Raw genomic sequence first — 23,130 nt, 5'->3', positions numbered from 1 at the left:
ATGGTCAAGGGGAGCAGGGGTGCTGCAAGCCACAGCCATTTTTTGACGACATTTTTGTCAGACAACATTTTTGCAGGGACATTATCACATGGAACCATTTCTTTGTGGATCTTTGTCATTTTGCTTGGCAGAAACAGGTGTTTTACCTATGTGGACTGACCCAAGAGCTAAAAGACTTCCCTAGCTGAATGAAATCCAGTTTTAACATGTTTGGGATCTCTCAGACAGCTCAATCTGCAACCCTGTGAATGTGTCCACGAAAGTAGAGTTTAGCTGCCCATACCCGATTGGATGGACTATGATGCATGGATGGTGATTAGGAGGAGTGTGGTAGCCCTTAGCCCTCTGCTTGTGAACATCTGTAAGGACATTAAGCTGTTCCTGAATGGAGAAGTGAGACGTCACTGAGGTTCTGCGTTGCTGGCTGTGCTGTGGACTCCCGATCCTTCTAAGGCAAAGCTCTGTCTCTTTCTGTACAAAGGAATCATGCGCCAATCCCTTGTTAGGAAAGATCTCTCTTTTATGCAACGTTCCCTCCATATTCTATAGACCCTGTGACGAATCTGTAGATGTCGTCACTTCTCCCCGAAGGGCAGGCCCTTCCCATGAGGCCAGGAGGGTGAGACCGATACCCGATAGTGTCCCTTGGGGTTTTATTCAGCAGGAGGATCTCAAGGGGAAACTCCTGCCCTATATGGACAAGGTAGACCATTTAAGGGAAATGCGGTATGACACCCAACATCTTGATATATCCCTAGTCCTAAAACCCTATTCCACAAACCTCCCCTACATACCACAGACAGCCATGTGTCTCTGTAAAACCCAGTACCTAAGTTCCACTAGGATGAGGAAGAGTAGGGACTACCCAAGAGACACATCCTTGACTCATACTAGGATGAAGAGCAAAGAGTACCGAGACCGAATACAATGGCCAAGTACTGGGACGAGGAAGAGGTGTAGAGCCCTACCAGCTACTCCTAGAAATTCCAATGAGCCTTCTATTGGTTCTCTAACTCCCATTGGCGAAGCACACAGACATGGAGGAAGGACAATGGAAGAGAAAGAGAACCCCCCCGTGGAAGAGCCATGAGCTTCAAAGCTGGCAAGCGAGGACAAGCAGTGAGAACGGACCCAAGATGCTTGTCTGCTGGTAGAGGCCGGCCAGACAGGTCCGCTGTGGATGGACTGATGAACCAGGAGAAAGAATGGGCATCCATCCAACCGACGGAGCTAGAAGGCGTGTTCCGCTGAAGAAGCAGAGCTCGAGAAGGAGAGTACGCTGCAGAGCCACTGCAGCCGCTGGAGAAGCAGCATGAGTCCGAGAAGGAAGCCCACAACCGACTGGAGAGCACCAGCAAATGCTCTGCAGGTTATCAGGGTTGCCCGGAAGGTGGGACACCAGAAGGGCTGAGAAGGGTTGGACTGGTATGGGACCCAGATCCAATAACAAATAACCTCTTGCGGCATCTTCTTCATGGCAGTACATGGCAGGGTAATGAAGGTCTGCTAAAGCAAGGAGAAGAGGAAAGCCGGGTTTTGCGATCCGCAGTAAGAACGAAAAAAGCTTTAAGCCATTTTCTTTGTAGTAGTACCTGGCAGGGCAGTGAACCTGGTTTGCCAGAGCAGTAGAGATGAGAAATGCCAGAGGATGGGAGACACTCTCCCTGGTTTTGTGAACTATGATAAGAGCTTGACAAAAGTCTGGGAAGAGACATTACCCCATGTGTTATGAACTGTGAAAGTAAGCCAAGAGAGTGCGCGAACAAAGACAAGGAAGGCATGGGAAGGGAGTAATTCCACTGGCATTGTGAAATCATGAAACCAAGTGAAGAGTGTCCAGCGGAAGGGAGTCATTCCCCCGGCTGTGTGTGAGGAAAAACACTGAGAGAAAGACAGCAGGTGAAGGGAGTCATACTCCTGTTAATTGAGTTTATAAAGAGAATGAAACCAGTGAACCAGAGGAAGAGAGTCATTCCCCCTGGAGAGAATAAATAATGGACTTTTAATGTAAAGCCAGCAATTCTTTATGACAGAGTATTGTACTCAGAGGAATAGAGTCATTCCCCTGGTGCAGAAAATACCAAGGAACACAATACCTGCAGAAGGAAGGCATTCTCCAGGAACCCAATAGTGAAGAAGCAACTATGGGCAATAAGGAATGCTGATGCTTGAACTGGAACTTTACATTTTGAGTTGAACTGAGAACTTTACTGCTTGTTGACATTACAACATGGAACTTTGTTTTATGCCTTGGAAAGGGATTGAGATGTGGGGAAGGGACTTCTCAGGTAAAGATCCTACCTAACGACTAGAACTGTGGTCCGCTGCCCAGAAGAATGGAACCAACAATCTGGACTAAGAAGATCCATTACCTCTCGTTTAGTTATAAGTGTGATGGATAGAAGTAGGCTTCTTGACACAGGATGGCGGACTATTGATGTATACGGACATCCTGACCTAAACCTTAGTATTTTAGTTGAGGCAAGGAAACCCCTCATAGATATAGGGACAGATAGGTTTTCTCTTCATTTTGGATCTTAAATAAAAGTCTTTAGCAACCACTATGCCACCTGTGGCAGTCGCCTCCTCCGGCAACCTTACAACCCCCAAAACTTTTGTTTTTTGGGTGTTCCAGTGAAGAGCCTAAAGAGTGGAGCCCTTGTAGCAGCAGCTGGGATGATTGCTGTTTGACCGCCATGGAACAAGGTGAGCAGAAAAAACCCCTCCATGGAGAAGCAGACCTGGAGGCCCACCTATAGTCACCAAGACCCCCTAAAGAAACTGAGGAAGTGGTACAGGACTAGGTAACCCTTTGGCTCAAAGGTCATGGTCCAACAGAAATGCAGTAGGACATATCACTGGAAGGCATTACCTGAACCCCATGCACAGATGAAACTGAGTAAAAGGTCCATCATAGGCAACCCCTTCCCTCCCCCCAGGAGGACAGGATTCTTTGGAAAGATTAACAGAAGTGAAGAGATACAAAAACACTGCCTAAAGAAAGGATCCAGTTTTGCCCACTGGATCATGGTAAGGAACCACTGTTCCTTCTGTTTGTTACTAAGGGGGAGCATTAACGTCAGATTATCGAAGTCTCAGAAGATCCAGGTGCAGAACTTCCAGTCGTACTCAATCTACTGTATGCTTCATGATCGAATAGCTGCAGTTCCTGGTGCAGAATTTCACCTTTCATGCTGAACCGGAAGGTTGATGGCAACACTAAGTAATCAATGATACACATGTGAAACCTTCAAACTTTTGGGGCCAACTAACCACTAATGGTCACCACACAAACCTTTCGTGGCAAACTCACAATGTGGATTGTAGACAGCCAGCACCTGCATATCCCTCTAGGTAATCAAACATTCCTATGTGAGCACCTGGCCAGAGTTCAAAACAGGGAAATTACCTTACATGTCAGTCCAGGCCACATAATGGCAATAAAGCACAGTTGAAAAAGGCATACACTAAGCCAGATGTCTAAACCTGTGCATCCACTATTTTAAAGTAAGCTGCCACCAACCAGAATATGTATAAATGTCTGGGTCAGGGATCCTGACTTGGGGACTGAAGCGATACCCTGGCGGTAACCCCCCATTAAAAGTCTTCAAAGGGACACAGGCATAAAGAGATGCATCCCCAGTGAGAGTTGGATACGTTTCATGGAGGAAAAGTAGTCAGGGTAAAATTAAATGGAAGAAAAAAGTCAAACGAGCTCTCAAAAATGAGTGAAAAGACAAGTCATCCTTAAAAACACCCATTTGAGATGAGAGTGGAAGAATGGAAGGGAGGAGAAAAATTGGGGGCAAGGAGAGACATCAGTTACTCTGCGCACAAAAACCCAAACGTTAGCGAGAGAGAAGGTAATAGTTTCTTACCTGTAACTCCATTTCTCCAGCATTGGTATCTTTCATGGATTCACATGCTTAGAATATTCCCCGTTGTCAGGCTGGAAACCCTCGGTATATCTATAAAGACGTTTTCCATAGGAACATTTTTGCCACTTCTTTCTCCTATCTACGTCGTTTTGCCCCGTTTACGCCTGCACCAATGGGACATAGTGGTATAAATAGCCCCGCGGCTCCCTTCAGATTTTAACCCCCAAAGTAGTATGGGGTATATATGGTTTGCATGCAGAGGAGGCCGGCGGGCGCATGTGAATCCATGAAAGATACCAATGCTGGAGAAATGAAGTTACAGGTAAGAAACTATTCCCTTCTCCAGCATTGGATCTTTCATGGATTCACATGCTTAGAATAGATTGTATAGCAGTACCCCCAATTTTGGAGGTGTGTATGCAAACCAATATTATCATAGCCACACATGCATTTCGCCATGGCACCACTTTTAGTCATAGCATATTAACAGTAAAAACTCATTAAGATACATTGATAGAAGGACATACCCCTCTACGGGGCTTACCTTACTGAAACAGGTTTCGTAGGACTGCTCGTCCCATCTGTATATCCTCTGCATGTTGTTGTTTGAGTCAATAATGCCGGGTAAATGTATGTGGCACCGACCAGGATGCCACTTAACAGATCTCACCCAGCGTAATTCTGGACCACAATGCTGCCGACGACGAAGTGGATCTCGTCGAATGGGCTATTGGACGCTTTTCCAGTGGTTTTCCTGCTTTCGAACGGCAAAAGGCAATCGTAGACGATACCCATCGGGCCAGTCCTTGTTTTGAGATCGCTTTTCATTTTGCCAAAGGGCCATAAGCAACAAATAGTTGTCTTGTACCTCTAAGATTATGAGTACGATGGAGGTAAAATTTCAGAGCTCTTTTCACATCTAACATATGGAGAGTTTTCTCCACGACAGATGAAGGTGTTGGAAAGAATGTTGTTAGTACCATAGAAGAATGCTTGTGGAACATGGATGGAACTTTAGGTATGAAACGAGGGTTGGTTGCCAATACCACCTTATCTTTGAAAAGTCTCAAGTATGGTGGGTCAATAACGCCTGTAGTTCCGAAAGCCGCCGTGCTGATAACAGCCACCAGAAAGGCTAGTTTCCACGATACAAATTTTAATGATGACGATGACTTTTTAGTTGGAGGAAAAGTTCGAAATAAACCTTTCAGGAAATGTTTAATTAACCGGTCACTAAACAATGGTATTGAATGTCTTTTCCGAGTGAATCTTGACATAGCTGCCAGATGCACTTTGATCGATGAAAAAGATCAACCTTTTTGTGCTAAGAGCAACAAGTTTGGGAGAAGCTGTTCTGCGTGATGTTCAGAGGCTGCAAACCTGACTGATCCCTGCACCACATGCAGAATCTCTTCCACTTACACGCATATGAAGCGTTCGTGAACGGAGCCCTTGCAGCTTGTAAAATTTGACGACAGTCCGGTGAAATTGTCAGCGAACCAAATTCGGAGAAGTCATGAGCCAGGCCGTCCAGGTCGCGATGCCAAACCGCTCCTTTGTCCTGAGACAGAAGGTTCGGGATCTTCTGGAACCTCACTGGTTTCGTTATCGATAGCTGAAGTAGATCGGAGAACCATGCTTGTCTCGCCCAGTATGGGGCCACCAGGATCACACGGCATGGCTACCTGCGAATCCATTGTAGAGTCCAAAGTATGACTGGAAACGGCGGGAACACGTACAGAAACTTGTCCGTCCACGGGAAGGAGACTGCTTCCCCCAGTGAGTCGGGTTGTGGCCACCTGCTCGCGTATTGCAAGCACTTCTTGTTCTCTCTTGTTGCAAAGAGATCCAGGGCAGGGTGGTCCCACTCTCTGAAGACCTTCTCTAGTTGTTGGTCTTTTAACTCCCACTCGTGCAGTCGATTCATTTCTCTGCTGAGAGAATCCGCTTGTAGATTTTGTTCTCCTGGCAGGTGGAAAGCCAATATATGCATCTTCTGTTCGAGAGCCCAATGCCATATTTCTTGGACTTCAGTGGAGAGGGTTCTGGAGCCAGTACCTCCTTATTTTCTCAGGTAAAACATTGTTGTTGTATTGTCCGTCAGTATCCGTACGACCGATCCCTTTATGCGTGGTAGAAAGGATTTCAGGGCCCAATGCACCACCCTCAACTCCAGCACGTTGATGTGAAGGGTGGACTCCTGCGATGACCACCGACCTTGAGCTTGCAGGGACTCCAGATGAGCTCCCCATCCAGTCAGAGAAGCATTCGTCACCACCGTCATCTGGAACTCTGGTTCCTGTAGGGACATTCCTTTTGTTAGATTTATGGAGATTCTCCACCACTGCAGTTCTTGCACAAGCTTGTTGCTGATGGTCAATTTGTCTGACAATAGTCCTCGACTCTGGGACCATCTGTCCGCCAAGAATTCTTGTATCAGCCTCATGAAGAGACGACAGTTGTTTATTAAGGGGATACATGACACCATGGCCCCTAGTAGGGACATGTATTTTCTTACTGACACTCTGGTGTTGACTTTCCACTCCACTGCCTTGTGTCTTAGCTTGAGAATTCTTTCCACGGATGGTTTCACCAATCCTGACTGCGTCTGGAACTCCGCACCCAGAAATTCCAAGGTCTTTGAGGGAGGTAAGGAGGACTTTTTGAAGTTTATCGCGAAGCCCAATCCCTGCAGCAGGTACATGGTGGCTTTCAAACTTTGTGATATCATCGGAGACAATCCCCTTACCAACCAATCGTCCAGATATGGGTAAACATGATGACCACCTTTTCTTCGCCACGCCGCTACTGGAGCCAAACATTTTGTGAACGTCCTGAGAGGTGACTTCAGACCGAATGGCAGTACCTTGAATTGATAGTGGGTTTGTCAGACTACGAACCGCAGAAATTTCTTGTGTCGTCGAGCAATCGGTATATGAAAGTAGCCGTCTTGCAGGTCTAACGACGCCAAAAAATCTCCCGGTTGTATATATCTGATAACCTCCTGAAGCGTAAGCATCTTGAACTTCAGATTCTTCAGTGTTTTGTTGAGATCTTGCAGATCTAGGATAGGTCACCACTTGCCGTTGGGTTTTTTGACAACAAAGTAACGGGAGTTCACTCCCTCCCCTCTTTCCACCACCGGGACCAGTTCTATAGCCCCTTTCTGTAGCATAAGCGCTACCTCTTGCTGTAGTATTTGAAGATGGGGTTGCGCCGAAAACACAGGTGGAATGTGCGGTGGCATGTCCTTGAATTGTAAAGAGTGGCCCAGATGTATTGTGTCTAAAACCCATCGGTCGGATGTTATTCGTTCCCACTCGTCGACGCGACGAGACACTCTGCCTCCCAGGACGTTCTGAAGCTTGTCATTGCTGGGTCTTAGACAGCTTGTTCTTCGTGGACGATGAGTAACCTCCTCTCCTTCTTGAAGCCTGATGGTCCCAGCCTCTACGAGTCGCTTGGGCCGCTGGTCTGTAACTTTGAGAGGAGTAGGATGGTCTACTGAAACTTCGGTCCCTAGATGACCCAAATCGGGATTACCTGATGCCCCTCTGAAGGGATGAAAAGAACGAAAATTTCTGCCGCTTTGGAGGGCTCCAAGAGAGCGAGCAGTATCAGAGTCTTCTTTCATGCCTTTCAAGGCCTCGTCTACTTTCTCTCCAAACAATTGCTCCCCTTCGCCAGCATATCGAGCACCTTGTATTGTACTTCTGGTCTAAAAGTCGTACACTTAAGCCAGGCTTGCCTCCTCAAAACCACCCCGTTATTGATTTGTTTAAAACCTGATTCTGCCAGGTCTACTGCGATGTTAATCGAGTGATTTGAAGCCTCTTCCCCCTCACGTACCAGCAGCATAGCCGACTTCCTGTGTTCTTCTGGTAGATGGTCCAGGATAGGGGCTAGACAATGCCACATTTATCTGTCATATCTAGCCATAACAGCTAGAGAGTTGGCCGCCTTTACTGTCGTCGCTCCTTTCGACAACACTTTTTTGCCAAAAGCATCTTGCCTCCTGGCCTCGTTGTCCGGGGGGGGTCGTGCATTTATGCTGTGACCTTGCCTTCCTGGCCGCCACTGCGGATATGACCGATTCCAGTGTAGGTTGAGACGACAAACACTTTGGAGTTGACTCCGGAGCTTTGAACTTCTTTTCTAGTCGTCCTTTAATCGCGGGCTCTGAGAACGGATGACGCATGGTTCTCAACCCCTCCTGCCAGACATGGTCTAAAATGGGAATCGAAAACACAGACTTTCTTCTCTTGCCCATATGATCAAATAAGAAACAGTCTTTCTTTTCTTCCTCCGGGGCCAGGCTAAACTCCGTACATGCTTTTCCCATCATTGCATGGAAGGAAACGATGTCATCCGGCGGCGATGGTTGCGCTGGGCTTCTTGGAGCTTCTATCTCAGCTTCTGACTCCTGTGTCGGGTCTCTTGAGGGGGATGATGATACGTCTGAAAAAGACCCTTCTCGTTCCGACTCAGACTCTGGCAGTTCTCCTTCTTCTGGGTGGGAGCGAGGATGATCTTCACTAACCGAAAAAGTTGTCGGTACTCTAGCCGTTGATCGAGGAGCTGGATCTGGCTCGTCGTCAGTTGGCGTAGCATGCACTATTGCCCGGACACTAACTTCAGGAAATTGTGCATCCAAACATCCCAACAGCTTCTGCAATGTGGATAACACCTCCAGGGACAATACCGCCTGGGGATTCAGCAAACGAGCGGTGACTGGGATACTACGTTCACTCAAGAGCGTCAACGAATTGACCCGCTGCAAACCCAGATTTGATGGTTGCACTATCTGGCCACGGTCATCCTCTACCGATGAGATGGAGAAGACCGCTTCTTGTTGTAACAAGGCCTCAGGCAAGACCGGGTCGAAAACCTCTGGTTGCCAACCCACCAAAGGGGCCACCGTCGACTACGCCATTTTCTCCACAGCCGCCGTTTGACTCGACGAAGTAATGGTAGGAAGAGCTTGCGCCGATGGTAAAGAAGGCGTCGACGACCGGACTGCCGTCAACGACGTTAGTTATGGTGCAGATCCTTGAGGCGTTCCCGCATTTTTTGAGCTTGACTTGTGTGTCGACGACTCTCGACTCGAGGAAGACCTGTGGTGGTCGCCTGAGGAGGTTTTCAACAGATCTTTTCTCTCCTTTTTTGATGAGGAGGAAAAAGATGAAGCCTTCTTTGATGAATGTTTTTCCGAGGGACGTTTTTCCGACGAACGTGGCGTCTTCGCCGGCGGCTCTGACGATACAGAGCGACAGGGGGGTACCAGAGATTTTGATCTCGAGGCCAAGCTAGGAGTAGAGCCTACCTCCGAAGGTAGGTACGCACCCGCTCCGTCATTGAGCCACGTTACCAGGCTTCTATTCCGATCCTTCAGGGTCTTCTGTGAGAAGCCTTTACAGATTTCACACGTGTCAGCCGAATGATGAGGGTGAAGACAGTATATACAGTCCATATGTCCAACTCCTTCATACACCTTCTTTAAACCGCATGTGGCACACGGACGAAATAATGCCTTCCCAGACATTTTCGAAAGAAAAAACACAACCTTGTAAAAATAGCAGATACCCGAGGTGATCCCACTACTTTGGTAGACGGTTGAAATCAGAAGGGAGCCGCAGGGGCGGGGGTATTTATACCACTATGTCCTATTGGCGCAGGCGTAAGTGGCCCATAACGACGTAGATAGGACACAGAAGTGTCGAACATTTCCTATGGAAAACGTCTTTATAAATATACAGAGGGTTCCCAGCCTGACGACGGGGAATATTCTAAACATATGAATCCATGAAAGATCCAATGCTGGAGAAAAAGGAAGATATAAGATACATGCAATAGAAAAAGATCCCAGATACACCTATGCCTGCGAGCAGGAAGAGGACAATGGACACACAACGACCCAAGAGAAAATCCTCAGTTAGAAATAATTGAAAGCCATTAACTCTAACAAGTTGTAACAATCTGTTACAAATGTGTATGTGGAAGATTCTATGTCCTCTACAATTTAAAAACTCCCATTGCATACCGTTCTTTCGGCAGTCCTGAAATGTGTACATATCCATCAAACATGAATCAGCTATTGAAACCCTAGAGTATATATTTTGTGAGGATACAGCTTCGCACTATCATAACGTCAATATGCTTAAAGAAATGCTGACCACGACCTTGCAGAATAATGTTTTCTTGTTTGATAAAAGATATTACAGGCAGAAAATGGGAGTAGCAATGGGTGTCAAATATGCACCAGCCTTGGCAAATCTCTTTATGAGTATGTTTGAGGACAAATTTGTTTACACAGATGAGATTGCACTAAACAAAATTGTGATCTGGACAAGATTTATCGATGACGTATTATTAATTAGGAACGGTAATGATCAAGATCTTACTGCATTCCAAGAACGTCTGAATAACAATGACCAAGGGATTTACCTCACAGGACCATCCAGTAGCACCAGCATAGACTTCTTGGACCTTACTATTTATGTGATGGAAAATCTCCTTTTGACTAAAACCTTCCGCAAACCTACAGAAGCAAACTCAATCCTATTTGCGACCAGCTGCCATCAAAAATCAGTGATTAATAACATACCGAAAGGTGAATTTGTGAGAGCCAGAAGAAATTGTACAACGAATATGGACTTCAATCAGGAATGTGACTTGCTCAAACACAGATTTCAACAAAGAGGATATAACAAAAAATGTGTACAGGAGGCTTATGAAAAAGTGAAAAAGATGAACAGGGATGTTACCCTTACACCTAAACATCCACAACAAATGGAGCAACAACACAAAGTACATTACATAACAACCTTTTGCCAAAACAACTTTGAAATTAGGAAAATACTTACTAAGAACTGGCATCTTCTAAGACTGGATGAACACAATAATTTCATTGATGAAACGCCGAAATTAATTTTTAAAAAAGCAAGAACTTTGAGGACCTGTTTTAGCCCTTCACTACTCCCAAAAATGCGATCTTCAGGTTCGAAATCATGGTTACCGACTTTACCCAAAGGATTTAGGAAATGTGGATCCCGTGGCATGTGCAAATTAGCACATCCCAACACAAACCTTTATTGACTCACGGGGAATGTCCTTCAAAATTACCGACATCATAAACTGTCGCAGCAAATATATTGTGTATGCAATCATCTGTATATGTGATGAAATATACATTGGAAGCACCAAAAGGGAACTACGATTTAGAATACGTGAACATTTCTGTGGAATGAGCAAACTGGATAGACCTTTACCATTGGCACAACACTGGCAAAGAAACTATCAATTGGAAGACAAGACGAATTTGAGGTTCATTGGACTCAAATTGGTAACTCTAGGTGATAGAGGAGGAAATCATGAAGGTCTTCTTCGCCAGGCCGAAGCTCGCATCATTTGTAAATTTCGGGCCACAGAATTTGGTTTAAATCAAGATCATGAAATGTCCCATTTCTTGTAGATAGCAAACCCTAAGAATTATGTATATTTTCCAAATTGTTTCACCCCGTCTTTATTCCACAATAGTGTCACAGCAGTCATAGGAACCACAATCCAGTTCATGTTTTATTTAAATCAAAACGGACATTAGATAGCCATCTGAATGAATACTCATACTAGAATTACAATGGTATTTCAACATAATATAGTACAAACTTCATTAACTGTGTAATTTATTCCCACATAACTGGCAACAATCTCTCAATAAATATATGCAAATGGTACTGTCAACCACAATATTTTACAACCTATCCCCAAAAACAGGAAGTTGGTTATAGTACAATACGTTTGGATATTAGCCCAGCCTATCCTCACAATTTATACTTGGGCACCCAACACAAATCGAGGCATGCTTCGCTTTGCATGGAGTTGCCACATTTTTTACCGAGTATCTCGCATAAGAGTTGGGTTCTGTTATATGATTTAGATGTTATTACGAACGCAACACTTACAGCCAACACAATTCATTATTTTCGTACTTATTTTTCACTTTCATTTTGACTACCTGAGCATGTTGGTTCACCCTCATTCACTTCCCAGAACAGTATGTTCCAGCAGCCCTAAATATGGCGACCGTTTGAGCAACAGACTTAGAATAACTAAAATGGTAAAGGGACTACAGCAACCATGGCAACCGCTTGTTTATACGAGACAGCGTTTTTCAGACGCTGTAACAGACGTTACGAGGTTGTACTGCAGCTTGAGAGGTAAGCACTCAGGGTTGGGATCGCACACCTGAGTGGAAGCTGCAGACTTCAGATAATAACGCGACAGAATATGCGTTAATACCATTTTCAATGTCTTTCGAGTATTGGGCTTAGCCCTGGATGGAATGCACGCATGTCCTCAAATATTTGTCCTGGCTATTTTTCGAATATGGATGACGGAACCTCGATTACACGAGCCCGCATCAAACAATCATGTTGTGTTACATCTTGTATTTCCAATAATACACTCCACGTGCAGGCGGCCGAAACCAGATTCGAGTATACTTTATTTTGACACTTCACCTATCAGTATTTCCATTTAGTTATCATTCTTTTTATAATCAGGACGACCTTCACCCATTAAATCAGTTGGCAACCCCAACAAATAATAGACTGCATCCATTTCTGCACTTCCACTTCACTACTCCATGGATACCCGGCACAATCAATCCTTTAGGGCAACACCTTCATGCTCCTTACCATACTTCTTATGCTAACGAGATACGAACGGAGACCTAAGTTGATAACGTGTAAATACGGCATAGCCTTTAACGCAATACTTCTCACTAATTTCCGTAGGGGGATTTATCCCGTGAATTATTGGTTCAACAAACGGCAAAAAAAAACTCTAATTGGAACATAGGTAAGGCTCTTTACGGGCACTAACCATGAAACATTGAATACTGACTCAGATGAATGCAAATTTATTGATAGCCATGTAATCTCACAATAATTTTTCCTTTCTCTTGTTTTTTTTTCTCAAAAAATTCTTGTTTTCATTCTCACTCCCCAAACCTCCACTCCTTTTTCCCTCTCCCTGTTTTTCTGTGATGCCAACATCTTTTGTACAAAATTTGACTTTACTTGTGATGAAACAATTTATTTGTTTTGACTCTTGATTTATTGATGTGCAATCCGCAAATTGTAATATTTTTGTTTTGACTTGTATTTACGCTCTTGCACATACCAATCTAACTGCATTGAATGATATAAATATGATGTCAGTTATCAGCCCAGATTTGAAAAAGACACTGGTGTGTCGAAACACGTGTCATCTTGGAAGGGCTTTTGTATTTTCATTTATGCTAATGACTACAACTACATAAAGTCAACAACTAGTTACCTTACATTGGTGTGGCGCAATCTTTTTTTCTAAAAGGTGTGGGGAACCCTTTATTACTGTTTCACTGAGGGGCTGGGTTCTGCCCCTCCATGCCCCACACACCTGCGATACATCTTGTTGAATTGCAAATTCAGCTATTTGACGCATGGGAACCAGTTAAGTTGGCACAACCAACCCCAATAACTTAACCACTGAAATGAATCCCTCTGTCACCCTCCCTCCCACACCCAGCCTACACTTTCTGGGGGACACCTCTAGAGACTACCTGTCCTTGCTCCTACTTCCGCTCTGTCATTATCCATGGGAAAACCCCAGAACCCTGCCACTCCAATCCTTCAACTCCCACTCCTCCACCTGACCACCTCCGGTCGCCAGTCAGTTCCCCAACCAAACTCAATCCCAATCCATCCCCACAGTAGCCCCCACTTATCTCTCTTACTGCTGCCGCATCGGACTTCCTGGGTTATGCAACTTATGTTTTGTACAGGTTACATGCAAAGAACAAGTTACTTACCAACTGGTAGCGTTCTTTTGACTGGATGTGCCTCCCACATATTCCTCATCTTTGATATTCGTATCTCGCCAGCTTTGCTGCTTTGGAAAAGAAAATCTCAGCACAGGGCGCTGTGCAGGATGTTGTGGCGTCGATGTTCCTCGAGGGCTGCTGTGGCGTGTCGATGTCACCAGTAGTACACATAGCTTGTGCCGCGCCCGTTGGCTTCAGTTCTGTTTTTTCGTTGTATAACTCGAGGAACCATCCAGGCGTGCCCCCAGACTGTAAGCTCTTCAGAAACGTAGAGTGTAAATCACGTAAACTGTACAGAGGGGTAGGTTGGGACGGGCGATGAGGAATACGTGGGAGGAACATTCCAGTCGAAAGAATGTTACCTGTTGATAAGTAACTTTTTCTTCGAATGGATTGTGTCCTCCCACGTATTCCTCATCTTTGATAAACTCTCAAAGCAGTAAGAATTTTGCAGGCGGGAGTACTATTTAGACTGATCATGAATGGAATGAAGTACTGCCTTTGCAAAATGGCCTCCTTGGGAAGAAGGGTCTAAGCAGTAATGCTTAAGGAAAGTATGAATTGACACCAAAGATGCAGCAGTGCAGACGACAATTATGGGGACTCCCCTCTGAAGAGCTGCAGAAGTTGCCATGCCCCTCGTGGAATGAGCCCGAAGCCCTTCCGGCGGTTCCTTTGCAGCCAGTCTGCAACACTCCCCAATAGCTAGAGTAATCCAGCTGGATATAGTCTGTTTTGTCACTGCTAATCCCAATTTAGGACCGGTATAACCCACAAAAAGTTGGTCATCCTGGCGTAATTTTGACATTCTCGCTATATAAAAACCCAGAGCCCTTTTTGGGTCTAGTCTATGCAACCTCTCCTCCTCTTTGCCCAAATGAGGAGGAGGGTAGAAAGTTGGGAGTGTTATTTATTGCGACAAGTGAAAGTCAGTTTCGGCAAGAAAGATGGTTTAACTCTAAGGACTACCCTTATGAAAGGTAGTAGAAGGAGGTTTACTTGAAAGAGCTTGCAACTCACTTACCCTGCGGGCTGATGTTAGTGCCTCAAGGAGGGCAGGTTTTCAGTGTTAAGAGCCTCAATGGGCAGGAATGTAAAGTCTCAAAAGGGTATACATGTTTAAAACTTGAACACAAGATTCAAATCCCAAGCAGGGACATGAAATGGTACTGGAGGGTACACGTTAGTGAGCCCCTTCAGAAATTGGACAGTTAATGGTATCGCAAATAGGAAACCTCCTCAGAGTAGCGCTTAAAGATGGAAAGCGCGGCTAGGTATCCTTTTACTGTTCCAATCTGGAGCCCCAGATTGGCCAGATGGAACAGGAAAGAAAGCACCATAGGAGTGCCACATTGAAAAGGGTCCACATTCTTGTCTTTGCACCAGTTACTGAACTTATTCCAACAACACCGGTACAAAGATTTGGTTGATGGCCTTCGGCCCAAAAGCAAGATCTCCATTACGTCGTCTGGGAGGTCCCAAGCCTTATAACTCAGCCTCTCAGAAACCATGCGTAAAGGCTGAGTGACTTGACCTCTGGATGGAGAACCAGACCTTCCCCTTGAGAGAAAAGATCCTCTCTTTGTGGAAGACGTATTGGAGGGCAGATGGACATGTCCAGAATGTCTGGGTACCACGTCCTCCTGGCCCAATCTGGAGCAATTAGGATCATGGTTTTCCTGAACTTTCTCAACCTCCTGATTACGTGGGGGACATACAGGGACTGGAGAAAACGCATAGAGGAGTGGAAATTCCTAGTCCACTACAAATGTGTGCCCTAGAGCTCCTCTTGGGGGAAATTCCCTGGAGCAGTACCGTTCGCACTTCCTGGTGACACTGGTCGCGAACAGATCCACTTGAGGGGTTCCCCAAAGGGTGAAGATCTCTTGTAGGACTTCCTGAACTAGTTCCCACTCATGGGAGACTGTGCTCTGCCTGCTCAGAGCGTCCACCGCTGTGTTCTGCTCTCCGGCTAGGTGAACAGCCGATAGAGAGATTCCTTCTTGTACTGCCCAGAACCAGAGCTGTATTGCCTCTCTGCACAGTGGTAGTGACCCTACGCCTCCTCTCTTGTTGAGGTAGTACATGCCCACTGTGTTGTCTGTCATCATCAGGACATTATTTCCCTGTACAGAAGGCAGAGAGGCCATCAGCGCTAGTATGATTGCCATCAGCTCCAAAAGGTTGATGTGTAGTTTGGACTCTGATGGAGACCAACAACCGCTGATTGTCAGTTTGTTGGTATGGGCTCCCTACCCCGTGAGTGAGGCGTCCGTCACTACCATTCTCTCTGCCCATGGTTGCCAAAAAGGTTGTCCCTTGAGAATGTTGTCCTCACAAGCCCATCAAGTTAGGTCCTGAGAAACTCTGTTCAGAACTTGCAGAAGATCTGACATGTTCCCTGAAAATTGGGACCATTGAGTTCTGAGAGCCCATTGAAGGGATCTCATTCTCAATCGGGCCTCCGGCACTAGAAAAATGCAGGATGCCAAGAGACCGAGCAACCTAAAAAAAAACAAAATCGAAGGCCGGCAGATGCTGGGCATTCTGGAAGGAACTTTATTTCCATCTGCAGAATGTGTTGAGCTCCCACCTCGGGAGGCGAGGCTTTCACCGAGGAAGTATCCAGGACTGCTCCGATGAATTGGGGTCTTTGGAATGGTATCATATGGGACTTCTTGTAATTGACGGAGAAGCCAAGTCTGTGGAGGGAGGGCAGTTTATGCTGAGATGTTCCTGAGCTTGCTCGGGTGAACGAGCCCTGATCAGCCAGTCATCTGGTTAGGGGTAGACTTGAATCCCCCCATCTCCTGAGACTTGCTGCCACTAGCGAGATCAGTTTGGTGAAAACCCTCAGGGCGGAGGTCAGCCCGAATGGCAGAACTCAAAACTGATAATAAGAACCGCGAACCTCAGGTACTTGCGGTGCATGAGATGAATTGGCAGATGAAAGTAAGCATCCTGAAGGTCCAATGATACCAACCAGTCTTGAAGTTGGAGAGCCCGAAGGATCTGAGAAAGGGTAACCATCTTGAACAAGTCCTTCCTGAGGAACTTGTTCAAATTTCTTAAGTCCAAGATAGGTCTCAATCCTTTGTCCTTCTTGGGAAGGAGAAAGTAGGGGGAATACCAACCCTTCTTCCTCTCCGCTACAGGTACTTGTTCTATCACACCTTTCTCTAGCAGGGTTAATATTTCCTGTACAAGGAGTGGGTCTGGAATCTTGACAGAGTTGGTTCCCGGTGGATGATCCTGAGGCCTTTTTTAGAAAAGGAAGGCACTAACCTTGAGCTACTGTTTCCAGTGCCCAAGTATCTGAAGTAATGCCCTGCCATTCATTCAGATGCTGAGAGATTATGCCTCCCAACGGGGTCTTGTGCGTCAAGGCCTCAGAGTGGCTTGGAGGCGGCTGCAGCAGCGGCTGGGGGCAAAGATGTCGTTGCTGGGGCTGATTTAGCACCCCTTCCTCGTCAACCGCGAGGGAATCTTCTTTGTCTTTTCTGTACGGCCTGTCCTCTCTTCCTCTAGCAACTGAGGGATAGGAACAAAAAGAACGACCTCTCCAGGAAGATGAGCCCAAATAAGGTTGTTGAGGTTGCCGAATTAAGGTGCTAGGGGACTTAGCTGCCGCCTTGGAGGTCTGCAGCTTCTCCAAGCTTTCATCCGCCTTGCTGCCGAACAACCTCGAGCCATCGAAAGGCATGCTGAGTAGTATGGTCTGCACGTCCAGTGCAAACCCCGACTTTCCCAACCACACAAATCTGCACAGTACTGCGCTTGCAGCCATGGATCTGCTAATGCCGTCAGCAGTCTCCAGTCCTGATTGGAGACACTCTCCCATCGCCTTTGTGCCACCCTTAACTAAATTCAGAAAGCCTTCTCTTTCTTTGCCTTCTGGAATATGTTTAGCCGCCATCTTAACACAGTCCCTTAAAATATGGGTTAACCTGGCGAGGGTACAGGTAACATTAGTGGATTTTAAGGCCATACTGCCCGAGGTAAACACCTTGCGAGCCCAAGCGTCCACTTTTTTATCATCTCTATCTGGGGGAATAGAGTGATAGGCTGACTGTCTAGTGGAATTCGCTGCCTGGACCACCAAACTCTCAGGCGTAGGGCGTTTGCTGAGATAATTAGGGTCACTGCCTGATGGTCTATATTTCTTGGCAAAGCTCCTATTGACAGCTGGACCAGATTCAGCAGTCTCCCAATTAGCTACAACCTTCCTCTGAAGGGTCCTATGAAAAGGTAGAATTGGGACTTTTTGGGGACCCTGGTCCAGGATGTCTGTCATGTCCTCCTGTTCGAAGGATGGTGAGGCCCTTCTCCAACCCACGTAATCAGTGACCCTGTTCATAAGATTCCTGCACCCTGAATCTGCATGGTCTGAAGGGTCAGGTTTAGCAAACTCCAGCTCTGGTGATGTATCAAGACCACTGGCAGAATGGAGGGAGTCGCAGAGATCTTTCATTCTTAACTCAGGGTCAATTAATTCTTCAGGCACTTCTTTAGTGCCAAATCTGACTCCCAATGGAGAAACATCCTCCTTCGAGGCACTTTCCTCCTAAAATATCCAGGACATTGACTTAAAAAAAGTCTGTCTTCGGAACAGGTCTGTACATTTTCTCCTGAACCGGAATTTGCCTTGAGGGAACCGAATGTATCGTCGACGGCGTCTTCGATAAAGGAGTAGATGTCTACTTTGACTTCGGCATAGAAGCGATCGGCGCCGGTGGCGTTGATGAAATTGTGGACTGTTTCGGGGTCTTATGCTTCTTTGCCGATATCGGAGACGGACTCGACTCCTGGGTCTAAACCCTTGACACCTTAGTGTCAGGTCGAGAATGCTGAGTCTCTGATTTACTACTGGACTTAGCCAAAGTAGTGTTTGACCTTCCTGCGTTGTCCAAAGGAGTGACCGGGGTCTGGCTCTTGCGCGGCTCTTTTGAGGGGGTCGGGCTGCATTCTCAAAGATTAACAACATCTGCACCCTAAAAGCATTCCACTTGCTGGGGGAATCCAACCTAGTCGGGCATCGTATAACCTCAGTTGAGGTATCCGATGACGAAGAGGGAGACCTATGGTGTCTATTCTTTGCCTTCTTGGACTCCTCAATCGAGACCTCGAGTGCTTATACAGAGTGGAGTCCTTGTTAGGGAGAATTCTCTGTTTAGGCTGAATTTCCTAACCTAGCGAGTCCCCCAGCAGCTTTGCTGGATTTCTGGAGTTTGTTTTTTTCTCCTGCCAAGAGTGAGACTCTTTTTCTCCCACTCTTGGACATGATTTATGGTGTTCCTTTGACTGTTAATGTGTTTTATGGGCTATGGGGTCCTTTACTCCATAGGGTGTCATGTGTTTTTACTATGTGTGTTACACAGCACCCTCTGTGCAGTAACACAGGGGTGTCATAGTGACACCCCACCATAGACTCCATACCCTGGGACTGACTACTATCTCCCAGGGCATGTAAAGTCACCATTGGCTTTACTAGTCCCAAATTATTAACAGAAACCAGTACAAACCATCATATTGTGGACGTACTGTTCGGGGCAATTCGATTGCCCAGGGGTCTGTTAGTCGAGGGGGCACGTCTCCGTCCCCCCTGATCGAGTTTTGGCTGGTGGCAGTGGAAACTACTTTTTATATTCGACCGCGAATATTTCCCTATGGGATTTTCCCATTGTTCGAGGCTACCAACTTTAATTATTTAATTCTCATAGCCTCGAACATACCGCCGGTTTATTTAATCAATATTAATTCACCGGTTGGTATTTTTTGCCAGGACTCGATTCTAAAATGGCGTTTGTGTTCTCCTCTGTGACTCCAACCGAAGTTGAGCCCTTTGTTCCACTTTTTGGCGGGCTTCTCCACAGAAGCCTCCAAAAGTGGTGCCACTCTGTCTGGGTACCACAGGGGATGTGGGAGGGGGTTTAGGCACCCTGGACTGAGTTACCTTGGTAACTGAAGTCGCACTCTTGTGTGATTGGCCCAAGTGGTGAGCCGGCCGGCTCACCACTTAGCATGTTTGATTGACAGCTAGGCTGAGTGAATGGGGGTATGCTGCATAAAAGCAGGGCTTTGGGGACTGGAACTTCAGAAGTCACCACAGGACCTGAGAATCCGACGAGGGAGAAGCTGAGCCGACCTACCACAACACCACCACCGGTGGAGCCCTGCGGAACCGACTCACCACTTCCCGACGACAGAGAAGATCTCCCGGGTGGAGAGGCTTCTTCCCCTGGCTGGTGGGCACAACCAGTTTACCTTCTTCTCTTCGCACCCCAGACCGGTTTGTGGTCGAATTGCCCGTGACAAGCACCCTGGCAGCCGGATAGCCACTTACCACTGGACCGCAAATCAACAGACCGCTCCTTGTACCTGAGAAACTCCGCGGCTGGTTTCTTCCATGGCAGTGCAACGGACTCCTGTCTTCCTCCCCGACGAGATCCTATCTTCCCCCGGACGAAGCACCGACTTGCACCTGCTGCCAGGAACAACTGCCCCTGCTGGAGTATTCTCACCACTTTAAGGTACCGTGTCCGCCAGGCCTCCCTTTCTAAAGAGTGCTACAAGGTAATAATAACCCCTTAACCTTCTGGACTGGGCTGGCCGCCTTGACCCTCTAACTGGTCCCTTTCTTTGGTCCAACTCCTTTTTGAACCGTTACAAGACTTTTGTGCACTGCAAACCGTCTGACCTTGGACACATTTTGTTTTGATCCTCTTAAAGCGGATCCGGCCTACTGACTGAATTCACAGTGTTACTTTGCCTTCCTCTCTTGTTGTGTTCGTGAAAAAGTGTTGGGATCTGTTTCAATTTATTCTCAGCTTTTCTCTCCTTTTTAAAATGAATTATTAGAGTGCCATCTACGTTAAGCGCTCACCATTGTCTGAAAATAAGTGGGGCTTTACTTAAGACTTGTCTAATATTCTTTTAAGGGAGTGTATATCTTGTAGTGACCGTGTTTTTGAATTGCTTACTATTAGTGCCTGTGTGTTTTTCTAGATGTGGTTTTAAATAAATAATTATATCTCTTTTACACCAAGCCCTGGTCAGTGTTTACTTGTTCTATTGTGTGCTCTCGACCTATGGTGAATACTCTGTGTACTGCCTAACTCTTCTTGAGGGAAGTCTGACTGCTCAGCCACAGCTACCAAGTGAATCTGTGTGGTACAGACTGCTACCATGTGGGTTTACTGCCAAACACCTGTAGTCCTAAATCTTTTGAGTGGTCCCAGAGAGAACTGCACAGGTTTCTGCCTAACAGTCCTTGAACTCACCAGACTTTTTATATTTCTTCAACGAGCCCATCGAAGCTTCCTCCCCACCGACAATTTACCTTTGCGTTGCCAAAGAGCTTTTTCAGTCACAGACTGACAGGAGCCGCAGGCGTCAGTCCAATGGCCAGAATCCAAGCACCAAAGGCAGACGCAGTGAAGGTCGGTTATCGACATTTTCACCCCACAGTCGTGACATTTTTTAAAACTTGACTTAGTGGTACAAGGGGTCGAAGAAGAAGAAATGTTATCTCGAAGCAAAGCTATCGGAAAAACCGTACTGAAGCCAATGGGCGTGGCACAAGCTATTTGTACTACTGGTGATGTCAACATGCCACGGCGGCCCTCGAGGGACATCAACGCCACACCATCGTGCACAGCGCCCTCTGGCGAGAAATTATTTTGCTGAAGCAGCAAAGCTGGCAAGATACGAATATCAAAGATGAGGAATATTTGGGAGGACACAATCCATTCAAAATGTTGATTGCACAAGCCAGGATTTACACAAGATTCTACAGTGCCTTTATCTCAACGTCAAACTTTTAATCTTTTGATGACTATCTGACTTCTATAGCATTAGTTGGCATTTCACACTAACATACAAAGCCTCACTTTGGTTAGCTCAGCAGGCTATACAAATGTAGTTACACTGTCATTTTATTAGGATATTTGCCAAGGATACCATCTGTTTCAAAATCTCAAGGTCAGACAAAATAAGTACAGATAGTCAAAAAGGTCTGGGGGCCCCGCTACCGAGAAAGAATATGGCCAAATAACGTCTCCTATGGGTAGGTGCCCGAGCAGTTCTCTGAGGAAAATGAGTACCAACAGTAACCCAAGACACGCGTTTCGGCCTAGTTGGGCCTCATCAGTGAAGTGGAGCTGTGCCTCTCGGTTTATGGTCATAATACCGAATTTACAAATCTCGAAAAAATAAATCTAAAAAAAAAGGCCGAATTTTTTGATGACGTTTTTTATTCGAAATGGGCCCCCCCCCAGCCCCCCTTTTTTTACCTTTTTTTTTTAATCCCGGACCCCAAAATAAATATATAGTTAAAAAAATAAAATTCGACTTTTTTTTCGGTCTTTTTTTTCGACCTTATTGTTATTCAAGATTATTTTTTCGAGATTTTGACTGACCACCGTGCCTCTCTGAGCACAGTGAGCAAGGGGTCCATGTCTGGATTACTCTGGGTAATTTAGGGTGAAACCCTAAATTCTTAAAAATACACAAAAAGGTCTGTGAGACCCTCTACTGAGAACAAACACAGCCAAATGACCTGTTCTATGGGTAGGTGCCCACTCGGGAGGGTCTACAACCATGTTGTAGCTCAGTACAGATAGTGAATCACAGTTCACAGAAGTGGTCTGCCATGGATGGAGTTAACATGTGTGATCCTAAAAATAGGAGGGGCAAACAACAATTCTGGTACAAAATTAAAGAAAGGTTTTCTTACCTGCGTGAAGTCCAAACAATGTTTTGTAGAGGTGATTGTAGAACTTTAGAGGGTCTATGTTAAGAACATCGCCTGATGGGAGGAATATTCAAGACATTTAAGTGAGTAGGTAGCATTTCGATCTGGAAAATTATGAACGTGTTAAACATTATCTGAAATACACACCTTGACCTGAAAGAATGTTGAAAGCAGTCTGAACACAATGGAGACTCTCTCTGTAGCTCAGATCCTGTAGATATTAAAATAAACATGGCAATATAGTCATAACACTAAAAAAGGTTTCCATAAACAGCAAGCAGCGGTTGAATTGGCTAATAGCACAAATGCAAAACATTCTAGTACTCCTCTGAGAATTATGCTATTGTTACAAAATTAGAACCAGGACATTGTCTCAAGATTTGAGGGTGAGGGCACCTCTGGGGACAGGGAACGTGTGTACCAGGTGTCTCAGACCAGTGGCATGAGCAAATTGGACGTCCTTATGGTTGGGATCCCCAAACTCTACTTCCGCCACAGGCCATAGAAACCCTCTGAGTAATACTGCCCCCTTCCCTGATCCCTAAATCATACTTTAATATAATTCCAGCATTTGACTTTGGTCACCCTTTATATACTTTGAAGCACATAGGAAAAGTATAAATGGACAATAAAAG

The 23,130-nt window shown here is 45.9% G+C and overlaps 1 protein-coding gene across 1 annotated transcript in view; it reads right to left on the bottom strand.

The window, feature by feature from the left end:
* The window catches only part of NOC3L (NOC3 like DNA replication regulator), a 775,720-nt gene that overhangs the window by 317,111 nt on the left and 435,479 nt on the right, over positions 1–23,130 (bottom strand). The window contains exons 15-16 of the mRNA XM_069611339.1: positions 22,643–22,706; positions 22,478–22,549 (exon numbers count right to left, since the gene is read on the bottom strand). Coding sequence (XP_069467440.1) covers positions 22,478–22,549; positions 22,643–22,706 — 136 coding nt within the window. The remainder of the gene's footprint in view (positions 1–22,477; positions 22,550–22,642; positions 22,707–23,130) is intronic.

Source organism: Ambystoma mexicanum, chromosome 8, assembly GCF_040938575.1.
Source record: "Ambystoma mexicanum isolate Mex_15411 chromosome 8, UKY_AmexF1_1, whole genome shotgun sequence".
In the NCBI taxonomy this organism is placed as follows: domain Eukaryota; kingdom Metazoa; phylum Chordata; class Amphibia; order Caudata; family Ambystomatidae; genus Ambystoma; species Ambystoma mexicanum.
This window is presented reverse-complemented; position numbering and strand designations above follow the sequence as displayed.